The sequence below is a fragment of the Aotus nancymaae genome, unplaced genomic scaffold (assembly GCF_030222135.1).
Source record: "Aotus nancymaae isolate 86718 unplaced genomic scaffold, 86718_ANA_hifiasm-v0.15.2.pri h1tg000011l, whole genome shotgun sequence".
NCBI classification, from domain to species: domain Eukaryota; kingdom Metazoa; phylum Chordata; class Mammalia; order Primates; family Aotidae; genus Aotus; species Aotus nancymaae.
In genome coordinates, this window is record NW_026988422.1 from 88,215,307 (window position 1) to 88,233,341 (window position 18,035).

General features: G+C 53.1%; 1 protein-coding gene across 1 annotated transcript; it reads right to left on the reverse strand.

Moving 5' to 3' along the window:
• Positions 1–1,176: 1,176 nt before the first annotated feature.
• Positions 1,177–13,523, reverse strand: CDCA4 (cell division cycle associated 4). The gene is made up of 2 exons (XM_064375268.1): positions 13,327–13,523; positions 1,177–4,730 (listed from the first exon to the last, which is right to left on the reverse strand). The coding sequence occupies exon 2, from the start codon at positions 4,722–4,724 to the stop codon at positions 3,999–4,001; it is 726 nt and encodes a 241-aa protein (XP_064231338.1). The 5' UTR covers positions 4,725–4,730; positions 13,327–13,523; the 3' UTR covers positions 1,177–3,998.
• Positions 13,524–18,035: the final 4,512 nt, after the last annotated feature.

The following is an 18,035-nucleotide window of genomic DNA, read 5'->3' on the forward strand; positions in this document are numbered from 1 at the left end:
GCGGAGTTTTCAACTCCACTCTGGGCGTCTACCCAGCAGGAGCCTGTGAACCCCCACCCTATGCAACTTGCTAACCTTCAAACGGATCCATCTAACTACCCCAGTCTGATGGGCTGCAGGAATGTGGGGGCAACGAGGCCACGAGGCCTCAGGGCAACCCAGGATTGGGGTACAGTTTATATATTTGGGGCCTTTTCACAAAAAGATGAGGGTGCTGAAGGGTCCCTGAAGGCCCCAGAGGTGGCAGGGAGAGCCCAAGCCTGGTGTCTGCAGGCCGACGAGAACCACAGCACAGTAGCCATGGCCAACAGGGTGCTCAGAGCGCATCATTTTTAGGGCCATTCTTGGACCATCCATTCCCGTTCTCTGTAGGTTTCTCAAACCTCTTGCTCTGGCGTTGACCAAATTGTTACCCAAGAAGCAGGCCTTCACCTGCACCTCCAGTTCATTCAGCTGGTTCTGAGAGCTTCAGGGACAGTCTGTGGAGCTGCTCCCGGCCTACTCTACAAGGCCCGCCGGCCCCTGCCGGCCTCCTCTGCGCAGTGCAGAGGCTCATTCGAGCCCACTGCAGGAGGCAAGGGGGCGGGTCTGAGAAGCCGGGGCTTGTCTCCCAGGGGCAAGGCAGAGGGATGGGCCGACGCAGGGTTCGCCTGCACAGCGCGGCAGCCCCAAGGGCTTAAACTGCCCCCAGCTGCAGTGAGACATCAGGTGACATCGCAACCAAAGGCTGCACTTGGCAGTTACATCTTCCCAGACAGGCACTTGCCGGTCCTGAGAATACTGCAAAGTCTTACCACCGAGGAAGGGCTATTACCCTTGACCCTCAGGCATCCACACATCACAACTCCCTCCCTCCTTGCCTCTGCTACAAGCCCTAAGCTGGCACTGAGGACACAGCCACCTCCACACGGGGCCTGAGACAGAACAGGGGCCTTCCTGAGTAAATGCAGTGACCCAGCACACACAGCACTGCCACGAGAAAGCGTGGCTCAGTCACAGTAAAATCCCAGTTAAGGATGTGGCTCGCTGGTTGCAGATGGAAACTTCTAGCAACCCAGAAACCAACTATGAGAGTTCGTGAAGAGGGACATGATCCCACCACCACCTTTAGGTGGACACCAGTGCTACACGCCGAGTGTCGCAGCTCAGACGTCCACCCGCCCCAGCCCTTCCCCGCGTGCGCTCCGCTCGCCCGCTCATCTGGCTCTGCGGAGACCACAGGGCCAGCGCCATGTCGACATTTGTTCCGCAGTCTGCTGCTGAGTCCTGCTTGTCTCTGCCCTGCCCACTTCACTGAAGAATGAACAACCTGGGAGAAGGTGCCTGGGCAGCTGTGGCCCAGCAGGGATCCAGGCCATGACGACTGGGCTCAGCCCTGTGGAGACCTCCCCACCATGAGGAAATCCTGCTCAGGCGTCTGTGGGCAGAGCAGACAGCGTTCTCCAAGGCGCGCTGTCATCCCCGAAAGATCAGTTCCCTGGGAGGAGACTGCCATCTTCACACTATTCCGCATCTTCAAATAAATATGCATTACCTTTTAACCTTGGAAACAAGGCACTTCCGAGGTGGAAGGGGCTCTGAAGCTGTGTGCGAAGCACGCTGCATGTGAGGGGAACCCGCCCCGCGTCGGGGAACATCCCCGTGAAACCATCAACTAAAATGCCCGCTGCCCTCAGGGTCTGGCCAGAAGCAGGCCCAGGGAACAGTGCCAAAATTTTCAGTGATTGTAATTTCTATTTCTGCTTCTGAATAAACATTTTGTAAACAACTTACTAAACACTTGGAAAATTTGTTCCCAATTAAAGTGAATTTGTACCTACATATTTTAAAATACCACATACACAGTCGGGTGCAGTGGCTCACGCCTGTAATCCCAGGACTTTGGGAGGCCAAGGTGGGCGGATCACCTGAGGTTGGGAGTTCAAGACTAGCCTCACCAACATGCAGGAACCCCGTCTGTACTAAAAACACAAAAATTAGCCAGGCGGTGGTGCATGCCTGTACTTGGGAGGCTGAGGCAGAGGAATCACTTGAACCTGGGAGGCGGAGGTTGTGGTGAGCCAAGATTGCACTCCGGCCTGGGTGACAGAGTGAGACCGTGTCAAAATACAAAACAACCACAGACACATGGACTGAAGCTGTAGAGGAACGGCAGGAAAAACACAGGACTACTCAGACGCTGCGCAACGTCGGAAACGAGCAGACCTCGCCGGGCAGCCACAGGTGAACACGCGAGTCCAGGGAACGAGGCTGGCTGCACTGGTGCTCACGGAGGCTGCGCTCCTGACGTAGCAGCTAATCTGACCTTCCCGCCTCTGTCTCTGTGGTCCTTCCACAGACCCAGTCTGTTTTTCTGACTGAGCACCCCAGAGCTCTCACAAGTCACGTTCTCTGAGCAGTTTATAATGCTGAACAAACGTTTCTAAAAGACAAGAATGCTTTGCAGAAACGAGTGCTTTAGGGTTACTGCTATAAAAAACACCCTTTAAACTAGGGACCATGAGATTAACTTTCGACATCAGGGGGCTGTCAGAGGACGTGGACACCCCCAGCCGGGTGCTGAACAAGGTGAAAGGAATTTGCTCTACAACCCAGCGTCCATTTAATGCAGCCAAGTGAAATTCCTTTCTCACCTTACAAAGCACCATTAGGTAATACAGCTGAGCTGATCCTGCAGAAACGTCCCCGGAGGGTTACGCCATAGCCGTAACTAACACCACATTCCCATTTTGTTTGCTGGATAATTTTTTAATAAAGTGAGGTGTACATCACTGATATTTAAGAATGGCTATATGCACAAAAGAAAACAATCCTTTTTGGCTAAGGGGCAAGAAAGTTAGAAAAAGCATGAGAAACAGGAAACACGTGGGTGAGGCAGGGCAGGAGGCGAGGCTGCAGGCACCAGCAGCTCACTCCCTGCGGCAGGAACCGTGACCTGACAGATCAAGGGGCCATGAATGACACGGATTCAGATTTCTTTCATTCTAGACTTCAACCTAACCTTAACCTTTTGCTCCAGCACCAATCTTAACAGAGCAGCAAAGGCATTCCTAATTCAGCAGCAACGCTACTTCCTCCCCCAGGGCAGGTGCCTGGGCTGCCCCTGATGGGAGCCTCCAGGAACACCATCTGTCAGAAGGCACCAATGAGGGGCTCTGAGGTCCCTGAAGACCAACTGGTGCCCAAGATCTGCAAACAAATATCTGACCTTTGCTTTCAACGGCATTTACATATAAATAGACATAAATAAAATCCTCCATAATTCACGCTTACGTCTAGGAACATGTGGCTCCCAGACTTTCTAATGACAACAGAGTGTAGGAGCTGCGTGCGGTTCCTGATCTTCACGCAGGTCTCACTGGCACAGAACAGAATGGAGACGTATCACGCACACACATTTCAAGTAAAACATGATACATTCACACTGACTCGGACTGTAGTGATGCTCACTGCAAAAAAATCCCTTATTTCAACCTTAAAACAATGAAACACCAACTGCAACTGTTCAGGCTATAAATGTTCTAATGTAGCAGCAAAGGGATGTTTATAGAAAAAATATACTTTTAAGAAAATAGCTGAAAAAATCTAAACAGATAAAGTATACAAAGTTTAAAAAATATATCTTAAGACAAAATAACACAAACTGAATTGTAAAAACTTCACCCATCTAAATTAAAGGAGGGTGACGCAGCTTGGGCTCACCGTCCTCCGCAGTGGGGGACACAGAGGGACAAGGGGCCAGGGCTGTGGGGACGTCAGGACTGGCCCAGAGGTGCCAAGCCTTCCAGAACAGCCTCTCCCTGGCCCTCCGCAGGGGGACGAGCGAGTGGGACGGGCCTGGGGCTGCAGACCCTGCTGCTGCTGCGCTGTCCTGGGATTTCTCAGAACAGCAGACGGGCAGCAAGGCTGGGCCGCTGGTGACAGGCGCACCCTCCGCGGGAGCCAGTGCTCACGTGTCCACGCGTCAAGACACGGCTGCGAGCGCTCAGGGCTCCGGCTCAGGTCTCCACCAGGATCTCCACCACGTGGTCCAGCTCGCCCAGGTCGGACTTGCAGCTGGAGCTGGGGCCTGGGGTGGCTGGAGCCAAGCCTTCGAGCCCTTCGCAGGGGCCCGGCCTGGCGCCCCCCATCACGCCTGTCAGTACCGTGTCCAGGTCATAGTAAGGGCTGTCCACGTCTGAGAACAGCTCTTCCATGCAGCCGGGGTTCTTAGTCTCCAGCGTTTCAAATATCTGATCAAGTGACTTGTGAAAGCCTCCTCTGTTTTCTCGAGGGCCATCCAACTCCCAGATGCCGCTCTGTGGGTGCCTCGGCGCCTGTGCTGAGGTGACTGGACAAAGGTCAGACACCAGGCCCTGTACGTGGCCATCTCCCAAGCCAGGGGCAGGACGTGCCGCCTCCTGCTCCCATGCTGAGCGGCACAGGATCTCCGTGGAGACCAAGCGGTCGAGTGGTGCCCGCCCTGCCGCCTGGGGCGTCACTGAGCGCCACGTCCCATCCTGTGTCATCTCCTCTTGGATCTGCCGGACCGTGTTGGCAATGAGGACTGAGCGGCACAGGTTGGGCTCCACGAGCATGTGGCAGAGCTGCAGCTTCACCAGGGACATGTCCAGGAGCGACTGCCGCTGCAGGCTGTAGGAGGACACGGTCTTCAAGCCGGCCAGGGCTCCTTCCATGTCTTCCTCGTGGCCAACACATTTCCTCTTCAGTCCTCGTGTGAACATTGCGTCCTGCGGAAACCGAGGAAGACACCACTTAGCGCACGGCGGACTCGCCGGCAGGCCAGGCCCTTGGGTCCCATCTGACTGCCCTGACTGTCCTCGAGGAGCAGCAACTTCGTAACCGGCAGGAAGTCAGAGCGGTCAGGTGGAGCCCAGTGGGACACCCCCCCAGATAACTGCCATCCTGCCTAATCCAGCCACAGCCATGTTGGAAATGACAACCCTTTCAACTGTACCTAACAGTGTTCTCCAGCAGAAAAGATAAATGAACTAAAAATAGGAGAAATACGTAAGAGAAATATAAGCGTTCAAGAGCTTGGCTAAAAATCTGTATCAAAAAATCTAACAGTGCTGCCCAGAAAAAGAAGAGACCCTTTGGTAACGTTGAGATGAATGTGAACGGTGCCAGCCCGCGGAGGGCCGCAGGGCTGGGGCAGGGCCGGGCGCACACACCTACCATTCCGACTTCCCTCAGGATCCTGTCTGGGACAAAGTCACGTCTGCATCTCAGAAGGGCTCGTGTCCTCCCCGCTCAGTGCTTTCACTAAAAGCCTCTCCATGTCGCAGGCAGCCGTGCTGGAATGCTGCGCCGCCAGGAGCACACGGGAGGGACTGCTGGGCCACATGCTCTCCCCGTGCAGCGAGTGCGCCGTTTGGTACACAATTCTCCCAGGGACATGGGGTCCTCTGGCCGAGCCCATGCGGCCCTGGGCAGCCCCTTGCTCCCACGCCTGCCATGCCGCCTGCCTTAGGGCTCGCATCCGTTCCTTGGCCCCGCCCCCGCACCAGTTCATTCCTCCCAAGGTGCAGAGGCTCTGCCTGGCGCCTTTCTATCTGACACATCTCAGGGCCAATGCTCTCCACTCCAGGGCTCTGCTTGAACACAAGCCTGCACAACCACTGCCTCACAGGCCACCTTCCCTCTCATCCCAACTCCTTTCTCTTCAAAGGAACCAAAAATGGCAGGGAGTGTGTGTTGGGGGGTTCTCCACCAGTGTGTTGTGGCAGTCCACGGCTGACCAAGGTGGCCTTTCTCAGCGTGTGCCTCGGCGCTGGTGCTGCTGGTTGAAGATGCAGATTCCTGGACCTCACCCCAGACCTGGGCAAGCTCCCAGCTGGCACCTCAGGCTCCGCCTCGCTGGGACGGCTCCCCTCAGATGCACAGCACGGAAGCACTAGATGGACACTGGCCATGCCCACTCTCAGAAGTACAAGTCCGCGCAAACTGTTTTTTTCAACGGATTCTAAATTGGGACATCTCTGGGGCATGAAAGGCGGAGCAGAGAGAAGGGTGGGCTCTGGCTTTTGACAGGGGCCACTCTGAGCCAGTGCCATCTTGTGGGGAGCTGGGAGGATGACAGCTGGCTCAGAGCCACACTGGTGTGCAGTCTGATAGGACAAGCATGGCATGCAAAATTAAGTTTCTCTCTTCTCATGCTTGTAATGTAGCAAAATGCTTTTATTTCAAATCATTTGTTATGCACCAATGGGGTTACAATCTTTTGAATATGCAAACTTTGGAACTTCTTTTTCTTAGTCAATCTGATGGCTCCCTGTGACCAGGTGTACCCAGGTGCTTTTGGAAAGCTGGGGTACGAGAGGTGTGTGCCGTCTCTGCTTGGGCTCTGGAGACAAGGATGGGAGGTTTTGCATTGCAGAACAACTAGCTACCAACCATAACCCTCCCCAGGAGCCCCTTGGGCGGCTCCGACCTGCTGGTCCTACCCCTGAATAGACAGAAGAACGGTTCCCCCGTTCTCTGAGTTTCCTTTCAGTGTCATAGATCTCACTGCCTGTGCATTTAACATGCCTACATTTTATAAAACTAAGTGACCTCTTGGGCATTTATCCCAGAGAAATGAAAACCCAATGCTCATGGAAAAACATGTTCCAGAACGTCCGAAGCCGCTTTATTTGTAGTAATTCCAAACTGGAAACAAGGAAAAAGTCCCCTTCACCTGGGCATGGTGACACACACTCGGCTCCACCCATGCCTCCAAACCCGACTCTGCAATATAAAGGAATGAACTCTTGACATACAAGACGGATCCTTCTCTTGGAAGATCAAGGGTATTATGCTGAGGGGGAAAGGCCAACCTCAGAAGGGTGCCTGCTGTGGGATCCCATTTATGCCACACTGTCGTGCCGACCCAGAGTGGAGGGGCGGCGTGGCCAGAGAAGGACCCACACACGGAGGTCTCGGGGGGTGAGAGGCCTTCTGCTCCTGGGCCGTGGGGTGGTTCCACTGACGGTACAGCACCAGACACACGCACGTGCGCCTACAGCAGCCGTGATCACATGGAGCTGGGGCCTGGCTGTGCATCCTACAAGGACGCAACCCTGGGGAGCAGAGGAAGGGCAGGGGGACCTCCTGAACAATGCTCTGCAACCTCCCCTGGTCCTACAGTACTTCCAAAATTAAAATGAAAACTTATGTGACCATTACAGGTACACCCTCAGGCTGTGCACGACCCCTCACCTACACACACCAGCTTCTCAACTAATTCTAAATGAAGGAGAGTTTACCACCAAAACACATTTAAACATTTCAAGTACTTGTGGTAAATATTCAAGTTCTTTGTGTCAGCCACAAATTTAACTTTTCAGAGGTTTTCATTCCAATTGTTTAAATCACTGGCTTAAAATTGCTAAGTATATTGATAATTAACATAACACTATGTCAACTACAAAGGGACACCCTGTGTTGGGGGAAAAATTAAGTCCCACAGGTTCCTCTGTGGAACTCACTAACCTTTCAGGTTTTTAGTTACTCTTTCAACCATATCTCAGTCCCAAGCCTGCATAACCAAACCAAATCCTCTTGAACAGCATGCATGAAGCCCAAGTTTACAGACAGAGGAACCCCTGGCTGCCTCCCCTGACTCTGGAAATCCAGCAGCACAGGTCTGCAGGAGATCAGCATGGCTGACCAGGACAATGAGGGCAACTCACAGAAGGAACGAGAATACCAATGGGACAGGCCAAGAAGACCCACAACCACACTGGGAACCAGCTCAAGCAGCTGCCCCAAGCTCCTAGCGCCCTACAGGCCTCACTTTCCTTTCCTCTGAGGGTCCTCAGAAATGCCAAGTCATGAGTCCAAACCCAACGGCAGACCCTCCACCCCTTTCTGAAAGCCAGATATGGATCCTAGAAGCCTCCCACTGGGAATCTTATAAAGGGATGAATTAAGTTCTTGGCCTGCTGCTGTCAGCAGTCCTGAGGGCAGCACTAGGAATACATGACCGCCAGAAATCACGCTAATAACATCTGCTCTGAGCAAGGGAACATACAGACAAAACAATGGCGGAACTACATACAAAAACAGAACCCTCGCCCACAGTCTGCAGCAATCCGTCTGAAACCAACCCTTTTCCTACAGTAACCAGCCAGGAAGCCAGGCTGCTCAAAGTCAGACTAGCAGAAGCTGGCTGCTTTCTCTAGAACAATCCAGGAAGCTAAACAACACTCTCCACAGCAAGCGGCCCCAAATGGCCAGGACATGATTAGAAACTACAGCCTCTTCAGTGCTTGTCCCTGCTTCCAGTTTAGGACTACCAGAGAAAGCCAAACGTGTTCCCTAAGCCCTCTCACAGGAACCCCCCTTTTTTTTTTTTTTTGAGACAGGGTCTCACTCCGTCACCCAGGCTGGAGTGAAGTGGCATGATCTCAGCTCACTGCCACCTCCGCCTCCCAGGTTCAAGGGATTCTCTTGCCTCAGCCTCCTGAGTAGCTGGGATTACAAGCATGCACCACCAGGCCCAGCTAATTTTTGTATTTTTGGTAGAGACAGGGTTTCACCATGTTGGCCAGGCTGGTCTCAAACTCCCGACCCTGGGTGATCCACTCACCTTGGCCTCCCCAAGTGCGGGGCTTACAGGCCTGAGCCACTATACCCAGGCAGGAGCCCAACTTCTAACTGGCCACCCCAGGCCCCCAGGTCAGCAGTCTCCATCAGCCATCCTGAGCTTCCCTGGTTTCCACTGTAAAGCTCTCATGTCCACTCCCCTGCCTGCGAGTCTCTGCCAATCACAAGGGAGGAGGGCCGCACCCTTGCTAGGGCAAGCTCTGGATAAACAGCCTCTGCCTGTTCTTCCCTGGTTGCTTATTTCCACAGCTCACTGCAAACGATCTGGAAGAGAATCAAAAACCACAAAACAAATTCTCTCCCAGGATCCTATCCACTCAGGAAAAAACCGTCACCATCTGGGTTCCGCCTTCCCAGCCATTTCTCCCAGCACTTTCCTCTCTGCATACGGGAGGGGGTTTTACACTACTGCCAATTTTCCCAATCGCAAACGATACCAGTTTCTAACTTTAGGTGCTTTGGCATTTCCAGCATTTGGCTTCCTTAGCCTCAATTCTTTAGTTACTAGGGTGAAGTGCAGGTACATTGTTAAGGGGCCTGATAAACACTGTCGACCTGCGTTCTAAGAAGGTGGAACGCGCCACTAACTTTCTCATATACTCATTTCTGCACATTTGCTGGTAAAGCCTCCTCCTGCTTTGCCGAGTATCTGAGCCCCACGGCTACGCGCTGCTTCCCTCCTCCACTGAGCTTCACCTCTGTGTTCTATCCTGTTCCACAGCTGCTTTTCTGCCAGGACCAGACACCTTGGCCTCCTTGTGTAGGTCCTTCTCTGACCATGCCACCCTCAGCTCTGGGTCAAGCACGACAATGTGGCATAAATGGGATCCCACAGCAAGCAGCTTTCTGGGGTTGGCTTTTCTCCCTCGGCATAATTGTCTTGAGATCCTTGCAAATTGTCTTGTGTGTCAAGAGTTCATTCCGTTCTATTGCTGAGTAGGATCTGGAGGCACAGATGCAGCAGTGTGTGTCACCACGCCCAGGCAAAGGGGACTTCTTCCTTGTTTCCAGTTTGGAGTTATTACACACAAAGCTGCTATGCACACTCTGGAACATGTTTTCACATGAACGTTGGTTTTTCATTTCCCCGCGATAAATGTCCAAGGTCACCTAGTTTTATAAAATTTAGGCGCACTAAATGCACAGGCAATGATGAGATCTATGATACTGAAAGGAAATTCAGAGAACAGGGAAACCTTTTTTCTGTCTACTCCATGGTAGGACCAGCAGATGGGAGCCTCCAGAGGGGCTCCTGGATAGGGAAGCCTCTTAGCCTAGTTTCACCACTCTCAGTTGTAAGCATTCTTTTATTTTTTTGAGACGGAGTCTCACTCTGTTGCCCAGGCTAGAGTGCAGTGGTGCAATCTCAGCTCACTGCAAACTCCACCTCCCCGGTTCAAGCAGTTCTCCTGCCTCAGCTTCCTGAGTAGCTGGGACTACAGGCACGTGCCACCATGCCCAGCTAATTTTTGTATTTTTAGTAAAGACAAGGTTTCAACATGTTGGCTAGGCTGGTCTCAAACTCCTGACCTCAAGTGATCCACCCACCTCAGCCTCCCAAAGTGCTGAGATTACAGGTGTGAGCTACCACACGTGGCCACAAGCATTCTTTTAAGACTTAAACAGGCTAGGTGCGGTGACACAGGCCTGTAATCTCAGCACTTTAGATGGGAGGCCGAGACGGGCAGATCACAAGGTCAGGAGATCAAGACCATCCTAGCCAACACGGTGAAATCCCATCTCTACTAAAAATATAAAAAATTGGCCAGGCGTGGTGGCACATGCCTGTAGTTCCAGCTACTTGGGAGGCTGAGGTAAGAGAATCACTTGAACCCCAGAGGCAGAGGCTGCAGTGAGCTGAGATCGTGCCACCGCACTCCAGCAAGACTGTCTCAAAAAAAAAAAGGACTTAAAACAATGGCCAGGCGTGGTGGCTCTAGCCTGTAATCCCAGCACTTTGGGAGGCCCAGGTGGGCGGATCACCTGAGACCTGAGGTCAGGAGTTTGAGATTAGTGTGACCAACATGGCGAAACCTCACCTCTAAAATACAAAAAATTAGCAGAGTGTGTGAGCATAACACCTGTAGTCCCAGTTACTCAGGAAGCTGAGGCAGGAAAATTGCTTGAACCCGGGAGCCGGAGGTTGCAGTGAGCCGAAATCACGCCACTGTACTCCAGCTTGGGCCACAGAGACTCTGTCTCAAAAAAAAAAAAAAAAGAAAAGAAAAAAAGACTTAAAACAAGTTGAATGCATACAATGTGGTCGATTCTGACAATGGAATGCAACTCAGCAACAAACCTCAATGATTTACGCAACAGGGATGAATTTCAAAACATTATGCTGAATAAAAGCAGCAAGACACACACAAAAACATGTATTGTAGGATTCTATTGATCTGAATCTTCAGTACAAGCCAAGCTAGTCTAAGCTGTGAAAGCACAGAAGGGTCACCACCAGCAGGGTGGGAAATGCTACAAGGGGCCAGAGGGAATCCTCCAGGATGATGGGGATTCTCTAACCCCTTGCTGGACTCGTGTAACCCAGGGACCTGCGTAGATGGACACAAGTCCTACAAGGGGCGACAGAATCCCCATCACCCTCTACCGCATCATATCCCATACAGAGATCCCATTCTGGTGCCATGAGAATGTCCCTGTTCTGTCACTTCAAATCATTCCTGTCAAATGTTCCAAATCTCCAGCAGCTGCTAATTTTGTGTTGTACCCAATATTTTAAAATGCTGACAGGTTTATTACTATTAATACAAAAAGGGGTGGCCGGGCACGGTGGCTCAAGCCTGTAATCCCAGCACTTTGGGAGGCCGAGGCGGGTGGATCACGAGGTCAAGAGATCGAGACCATCCTGGTCAACATGGTGAAATCCCGTCTCTACTAAAACTACAAAAAATTAGCTGGGCATGGTGGCGCATACCTGTAATCCCAGCTAGTCAGGAGGCTGAGGCGGGAGAATTGCCTGAACCCAGGAGGCGGAGGTTGCGGTGAGCCGAGATCGCGCCATTGCACTCCAGCCTGGGTAACAAGAGCGAAACTCCGTCTCAAAAAAAAAAAAATGGGGTAAAGCTGAGTTATTTTTTTTACAATCATGTGACCCCAAAGAGCTGTCACCCAGAAAATGTGCTGAGGGGTGAAAAGGGTAAGACTGGGCTCGGAGAAACTGGCCCGTGAGGATCACCCTGAATCGCGTTCTATCTGTGTTTGTGACAAAGTCAGCAAGAATATGGTCCTGACCAGCCCTGAGGGATACCTGGGCTGGGCTCAGCTCCCTGAGGGCCTCCTGTGTGACTCTGGCCTGAGGCTGTTTAACTCCTTCTAACACAGAATGATGACGGGCCCTACACCAGTGGGGCTGTGGAGTCTAGCTTCCTGTTCAACTTTTTTTTTTTCTTTTAAAGATGGAGTCTTGCTCAGTCCCCCAGGCTGGAGTGCAGTGATGCATATCTCAGCTCACTGCAACCTCCACCTCCAGGTTCAAGTAATTCTCTTGCCTTAGCCTCTAGAGTAGCTAGGATTACAGGCACGTGCCACCACACCCGGCTAATTTTTGTATTTTTAGTAGAGACAGGGTTTCACCATGTTGGCCAAAGTGGCGTCAAACTCCTGACCTCAGGCAATCCTCCGGCGTCGGCCTCCCAAAGTGCTGGGATTACAGGAGTGAGCCACCGTGCCCAGCCCCAGTCAATTCTGAAGGTCTTTCTACACATTTAGTTAAATGTCTAAAATCCCACCAACTCCTCAGGGTGTCAACGGGACAGCCAAGGCTGTCAGGGTTCCCCCTTGGTCAACTCTCAGCACTGCCCTTAGGCTTCTAAACCAAGTACCGACCAGAGAAAACAAAGAGGGCCAGATGGACTGAGGACATGTCCGATACGGCAGGTGAACAGCCAACAGGCCGCTATGGACAGCAGCCTAAGCTCACCCAGGAGCAGCGCCACAGTGCTGCTCAGGCAAGTACAGTACAGCTCAGGGACGGGCCCTGACTACAGCAGCAGTGGCCACCCCTTCGGGGCTCAGCAATCCCACCAGGCTGGCTGAAAATGCCGATTGCCAGAATATGATCAGTAGGGCTGGGACGGTTGGGGACAGACTCAACTCTTCACAGACAAAATGAATCTTGACCCTCATATCATACCATATAAAAAATTAACCTAAAATGGATCATAGACCTAAATTTAAGAGCTAACACAATACTTCAGAAAATGAAAAAAAATAATAATTTGGAAAATATTTCTTAAATGTCAGAACTGAAAAAGCTTTAACTATAAAAGAAAAAAAAAATCAGTGAATTGGCCTTCATTTAAATTGAAAATGGACCCGCAGCCACTTCGAAGTTTCGGGTTTTTAAGCAGACAAACAATTTCAACTTCTACCACACGTTAGATATATATAGGCTTTGAAATATTTCATCGGGAAAACAGGGAGGAGCAAGGTCTGCACTCTTCAGAGCTACTGAATGGGAGCTCCTCCTTCCACAACGGTCTGCTGGAGACCGTTCGTGAACAATTACTGGGATGGGTGCTATCGCCCAGGCTGGAGTGCAATGGTGGGATCCCCGCTCACTGCAACCCGCACCCATCGGGTTCAAGCGATACTCCCGCCTCAGCCTCCCGAAAAGCTCGGATTACGATTACAGGCGTGCGCCACCACCCCGGCCAATTTTTGTACTTTTAGTAGCGACGGGGTTTCACCACGTTGGCCAGCTGGTCTCGAACTCCTGACCTCGCGATCCACCTGCCTCGGCGTCCCGAAGTGCTGGATTCCAGGTGTGAGCCTCCACGCCCGGCCAATTTCCGGTACTTCAGTTACTTGGAACGACACACACCCTTTCTTTTTCCTGAAAACATGTTCCAACGGCCAGTTGAGGGAACTTCCCAGCCCCCTTCCCAAGATAAAGGCGGCACCTTCCCTGTGTCCCGCGGATTTCCACTCTAATTATACAACATGGGGACACTTGACAACGGAGTGGTCGCACGCAGGAAGTTTATAAAACGCTAAGTCTGTGAACGGGCGCGGTTCTTCTAAGGCTCACTCTGAGAACGGTTATCTGGGTCCCGCCGCCCCGTGCGCCCCACACGGAGGCCGCAGCAGAGGCGGCAGCGGGGACCCCCCTCCAGCAAGCAGTGGGAGCGTTTGTCACCGCGGTCCTGTCGCGGGCATCGGCCCTGCCCCCAGACCCGCCTGGGCCCGCCGGGGCGCCCCGGGAAGGGGTCTGGGCCTCCTCGCACCTCCTCCGCCCTCTCCGCAGCCGGGCTCCACCTGAGCGGGGCGGCCGCTGCGGTGCCCCCGCCGTTCCCTCCGCGGCCAGCTGGAGCCGAGGCGCGGGAAACGCCGCTACGAGCCCCGGCCGGGCCCTGGCGAAGTCCCGGCCCCGAGCTCCGCATGGAACGCACACGGCGGCCGCCCCGAGGGGAACGCACCGCCCAGGAGAGCGGCAGCCCCAGCGGGAGTCCCGGGCGCCGCCTCCGCCCGGATCCAGAGCCCGGAGCCGTGGACCCCGCGCGCCGCCGCTGGGCTCCTCCGCGCGCGCGCCGCCGTAGCCACCCTCACGGTCCGCCGGACCCGCTCACCTGACCCGCGAGCCTGCCCGCCGGGTCCTCCGCTCCGCTGCCGCCGCCGCCGCTGCCGCCGGCTTCCCGCCGTTGAGGGAGGAGCGCCCGCCAGCGCGGGCGGGGCATGCGACCGCCACTCCGCGCCCACAAAGGGCCGACGCTGCGCTGGCCGCGCGCCGCGCTCGCTGATTGGCCACTTGCGGGCCAGGGGCGGGGATTCTGGTTCAAACCCGCGCGGGCGGGGCCTCTGCGGCGCGTGTTCCCGCGCGGAGGCATCAACCGTTGGAGCCTCCGCGTCCGGCCCCGCCCCGCCCACGCCCCGCCTACTCCCAGGTCTCCCGGCGCCCAGTCCGGCCCCGCCCCGCCAGCTCCCGGGTCTCCGCGCGTCTGGCCCTGAGCGCGCGTGCGCCTGGGGCTCACGTGGGGCCCTCGGGCGAGCGTAGCGGGGCCGCCGGGTAGGAGACGATTCTCTTTCGCTTCTGCCTGGCTCGACTTCCCCGCGGAGGGATGCGTGCCGGCGTGGGGAGGAGCCGGGCACGGCAGTTTCCGGGCGGCCTGGGCTCCGGGGTCCATCCAAGCCTCTCCAGAAACCGGGGCATCTCACAACGTGAAAGTAGAAAGCCGGGACACGTGTTTTGAATCTCTTAGTAGAAAAGATTTTAAATAGGCTACGAAAGCCTGCAATCACTGACTTCAGTAATATTCTTTGAGCGCCCGCCATAGGCTCGGGAGGTGTGGCTGCCGCTGAGAACCAAGTGCAAGTGAAACCTCCGGCGTGGCGGGCAGTGGTGGTGGAGGGGAATCCGCAGATGAATCCGCAAACACGGATGCGCCAAGGTCAATAGTAAAGGCCGAAATGCTGTTGGAAAAAGCTGGGAATGACGTGGGGGCGCTGCTCACATCGGACTCTAGGATGAGGTACATCTTAAGGCACCAAAAAGAAGAGTGGAAGAGAATTCCAGGAGAGGAGTGGCTGGGACAAAGACAGAGGCAGGCTGGAGGACAGTGGCGTGATTATGGCTCACTGTAACCTCAAAACTTGTACTCAAGTGATCCTCTCGCCTCAGCCTCCCAAGTAGCTGGGACTGGTACAGGAGTGTACCACTACCCCAAGCTGATTTTTTTTCGTCATTTTGTAGAGACAGGATATTGCCGCATTACCCAGGCTGGTCTCCGACTCCTGGCCGTAAGTGATCCTCCTACCTTGGCCTTCCAAAGTGCTGGGATTAGAGGCATGAGTCACCGCAACCACGAAGAATCACTGTTAGTAACAGATTTGGAGGAGGTGACAGGAAGGCTGGAGTATAAAATCCCATTAGGTTACCGCCCAGGTAAAAGAAAATGGGACTTGATAAGACCACCTGAGAATTTAAAGTTTATGCATGTCAAAGTGAAAAGACTAATGGGGAAAAGAGTTTTTCCTGGCTGTATTCCACACAAAGGTTGAATCTTTTAATATACAGATATTCTGCTAGTGAAATCTAGACAACAAAGAAAAGTGGTCTGGACCTGGTGGCACCCACCTGTAATCCCAGCTACTCAGGAGGCTGGGGTGAGTGAATCCCTTGAGCCCAGGAGTTGGAGGCTGCAGTGAGCTATGATTGCACTACTGCATTCCAGCCTGGGCAACAGAGTGAGACCTCATCTCTTAAAAAAAAGTGGGCATAGAATATAAACACAGTTCAGAGCAAAGAACATACAAATACTCCTTACAGGTGAACAGATGCTCAGCCCCAATCAGAACAAGAGCAGTAGGAATTAAAGTTGTGCTGGAATGTTGTTTGCCACAGGTCAGATTGGCAAAGATTTAAAATACTTTCTGGAGTAAGATAATATCTTCCAGAGGATATTAGTCTATTCTCACCCTGCTAATAAAGACATACCCAAGACTGGGTAATTTCTAAAGAAAAAGAGATTTAGGCCGGGCGTGGTGGCTCACGCCTGTAATCCCAGCACTTTGGGAGGCCGAGGTGGGTGGATCACCTGAGGTCAGGAGTTCGAGACCAGCCTGGCCAACATAGTGAAAGCCCATCTCTACTAAAAAGACAAAATTAGCTGGTTGTGATGGCGCGCACCTGTAATTCCAGCTACTTGGGAAGCTGAGGCAGGAGAATTGCCTAAACCCAGGAGGCGGAGGTTGCAATGAGCTGAGATTGTGCCACTGCATTCCAGCCTGGACAACAGAGCAAGACACTGTCTCAAAAAATAAATAAAGATAAAAATAAAATAAAAATCTAGAGAAATACACGAGGAAGCCTAGCCTGTAAATAAGTAAGAGAAGAGCATTACGGAGGCGACCCGCCTCTGTGTCAGTTACCTTTTGCTGTATGACAAACTTTCCCAAACTTGGTAGAGTCAAAAGGCAGCGTTTTATTTACTGCTGATCCTGTGGCTGGCATTTCGGCTGGGGTCAGTGTGCTCTGTCTTGTGAGGCGTCGGCTGAGCTCACTCAAGCCTTTGCGCCTCAGCAGGGATGACTGACTCGTCTCTGCCCTGTCATCCTCCAGAAGGCCAGCCCAGGCAGGAGATCTTCCAGCGGCACCAATACACGGGCTCTGTTTACACTTTCCTCTGCTCGGCTCACATGTGCCAATGGCGAGGTGGCCAAAACGCATCTGACCAAGCCCAGGGCCAGTGTGGACATGAGAAGACAATTCCCTGGAGGACGTTATTATTACTGTTACTGTTATTTTGAGACAGAATCTCACTCTGTTGCCCAGGGTGAGGTGCAATGGCGCGATGCTCTCAACTCACTGCAACCTCTGCCTCCTGAGTTCAAGCGACTCTCCTGCCTCAGACTCCCGAGTAGCTGGGATTACAGGCGCCCACCACCAAACCTGGATAATTTTTGTATTTTTAGTAGAGATGGGGTTTCGCCATGTTAACCAGTCTGGTCTCGAACTCCTGACCTCAAGTGATCTGCCTGCCTTGGCCTCCTGAAATGCTAGGATTACAGGCGTGAGCCACCGCACCCAGCCTATTCTTATGAGACAAGGTCTTGCTCTGTGGCCCAGGCTGAAGTGCAGTGGTGCAATCACTGCTCATTGCAGCCTTGACCTCCCCCGGCTGAAGGGATTCTCCTGCCTCAGCATCCCAAGTAGCTCAGGTCACAGGCACACACCTCCACACCTAACCAGATGCTGTTGTAATCTCGTACCTCTTACCAGATACTGGAACACACTGTGAGTAAACTTAACTATATACTTAGTAATGACAGATCGTGGTGTGTACTGCGGTAAAACTAAATGCATACAGATGCTCCTCCACTTAAGAAAATGAAAGAAACGATTAGCTGGGCGAGGTGGTGCGTGCCTGTAGTCCCAGCCACTCGGGAGGCTGAGGCAGGAGAATCGCTTGAACCTAGGAGGTGGAGGTTGCAGTGAGCTGAGATCACGCCATTGCACTCCAGCCCGGGCAACAAGAGTAAAACTCGGTCTCAAAAAAAAAAAAGGGTATAAGGATTTCACAATGAACTAAAATTATCATTAATTTCAGAAGGTTAGAGTTTGAATGTAGAAAATCCAAAGGATGCTGAGTGCCGTGGCTCAGGCCTGTAATCCCAGCAGTTTGGGAAACCGAGACAGGAGGCTCACTTGAGGCCAGGAGTTTGAGACCAGACTGGGCAACACAGTGAGATCTTGTCTCTACAAAACATTTTTAAAATTAGCCGGCTGTAGTGATGCACACCGGTAGTCCCAGCTACTCAGCAGGCTGAAGCAAGAAGATTGCTTAAGCCCGGGAGGTTGAGACTGTAGCGAGCCATGATCGTACCACTGTCACTCTGGGCGACAGAGCAAGACTGTCAAGAAAGAGTCTAGGAATTGAGAGGAAGGAAAGGAGGCAGGGATGGATGGATGGAGGAAGGAAGGAGAGAGGGAG

Excerpts from the sequence above, each read along its gene's own strand:
- CDCA4 (XM_064375268.1), bottom strand. The coding sequence starts at position 4,724 with ATGTTCACACGAGGACTGAAGAGGAAATGTGTTGGCCACGAGGAAGAC.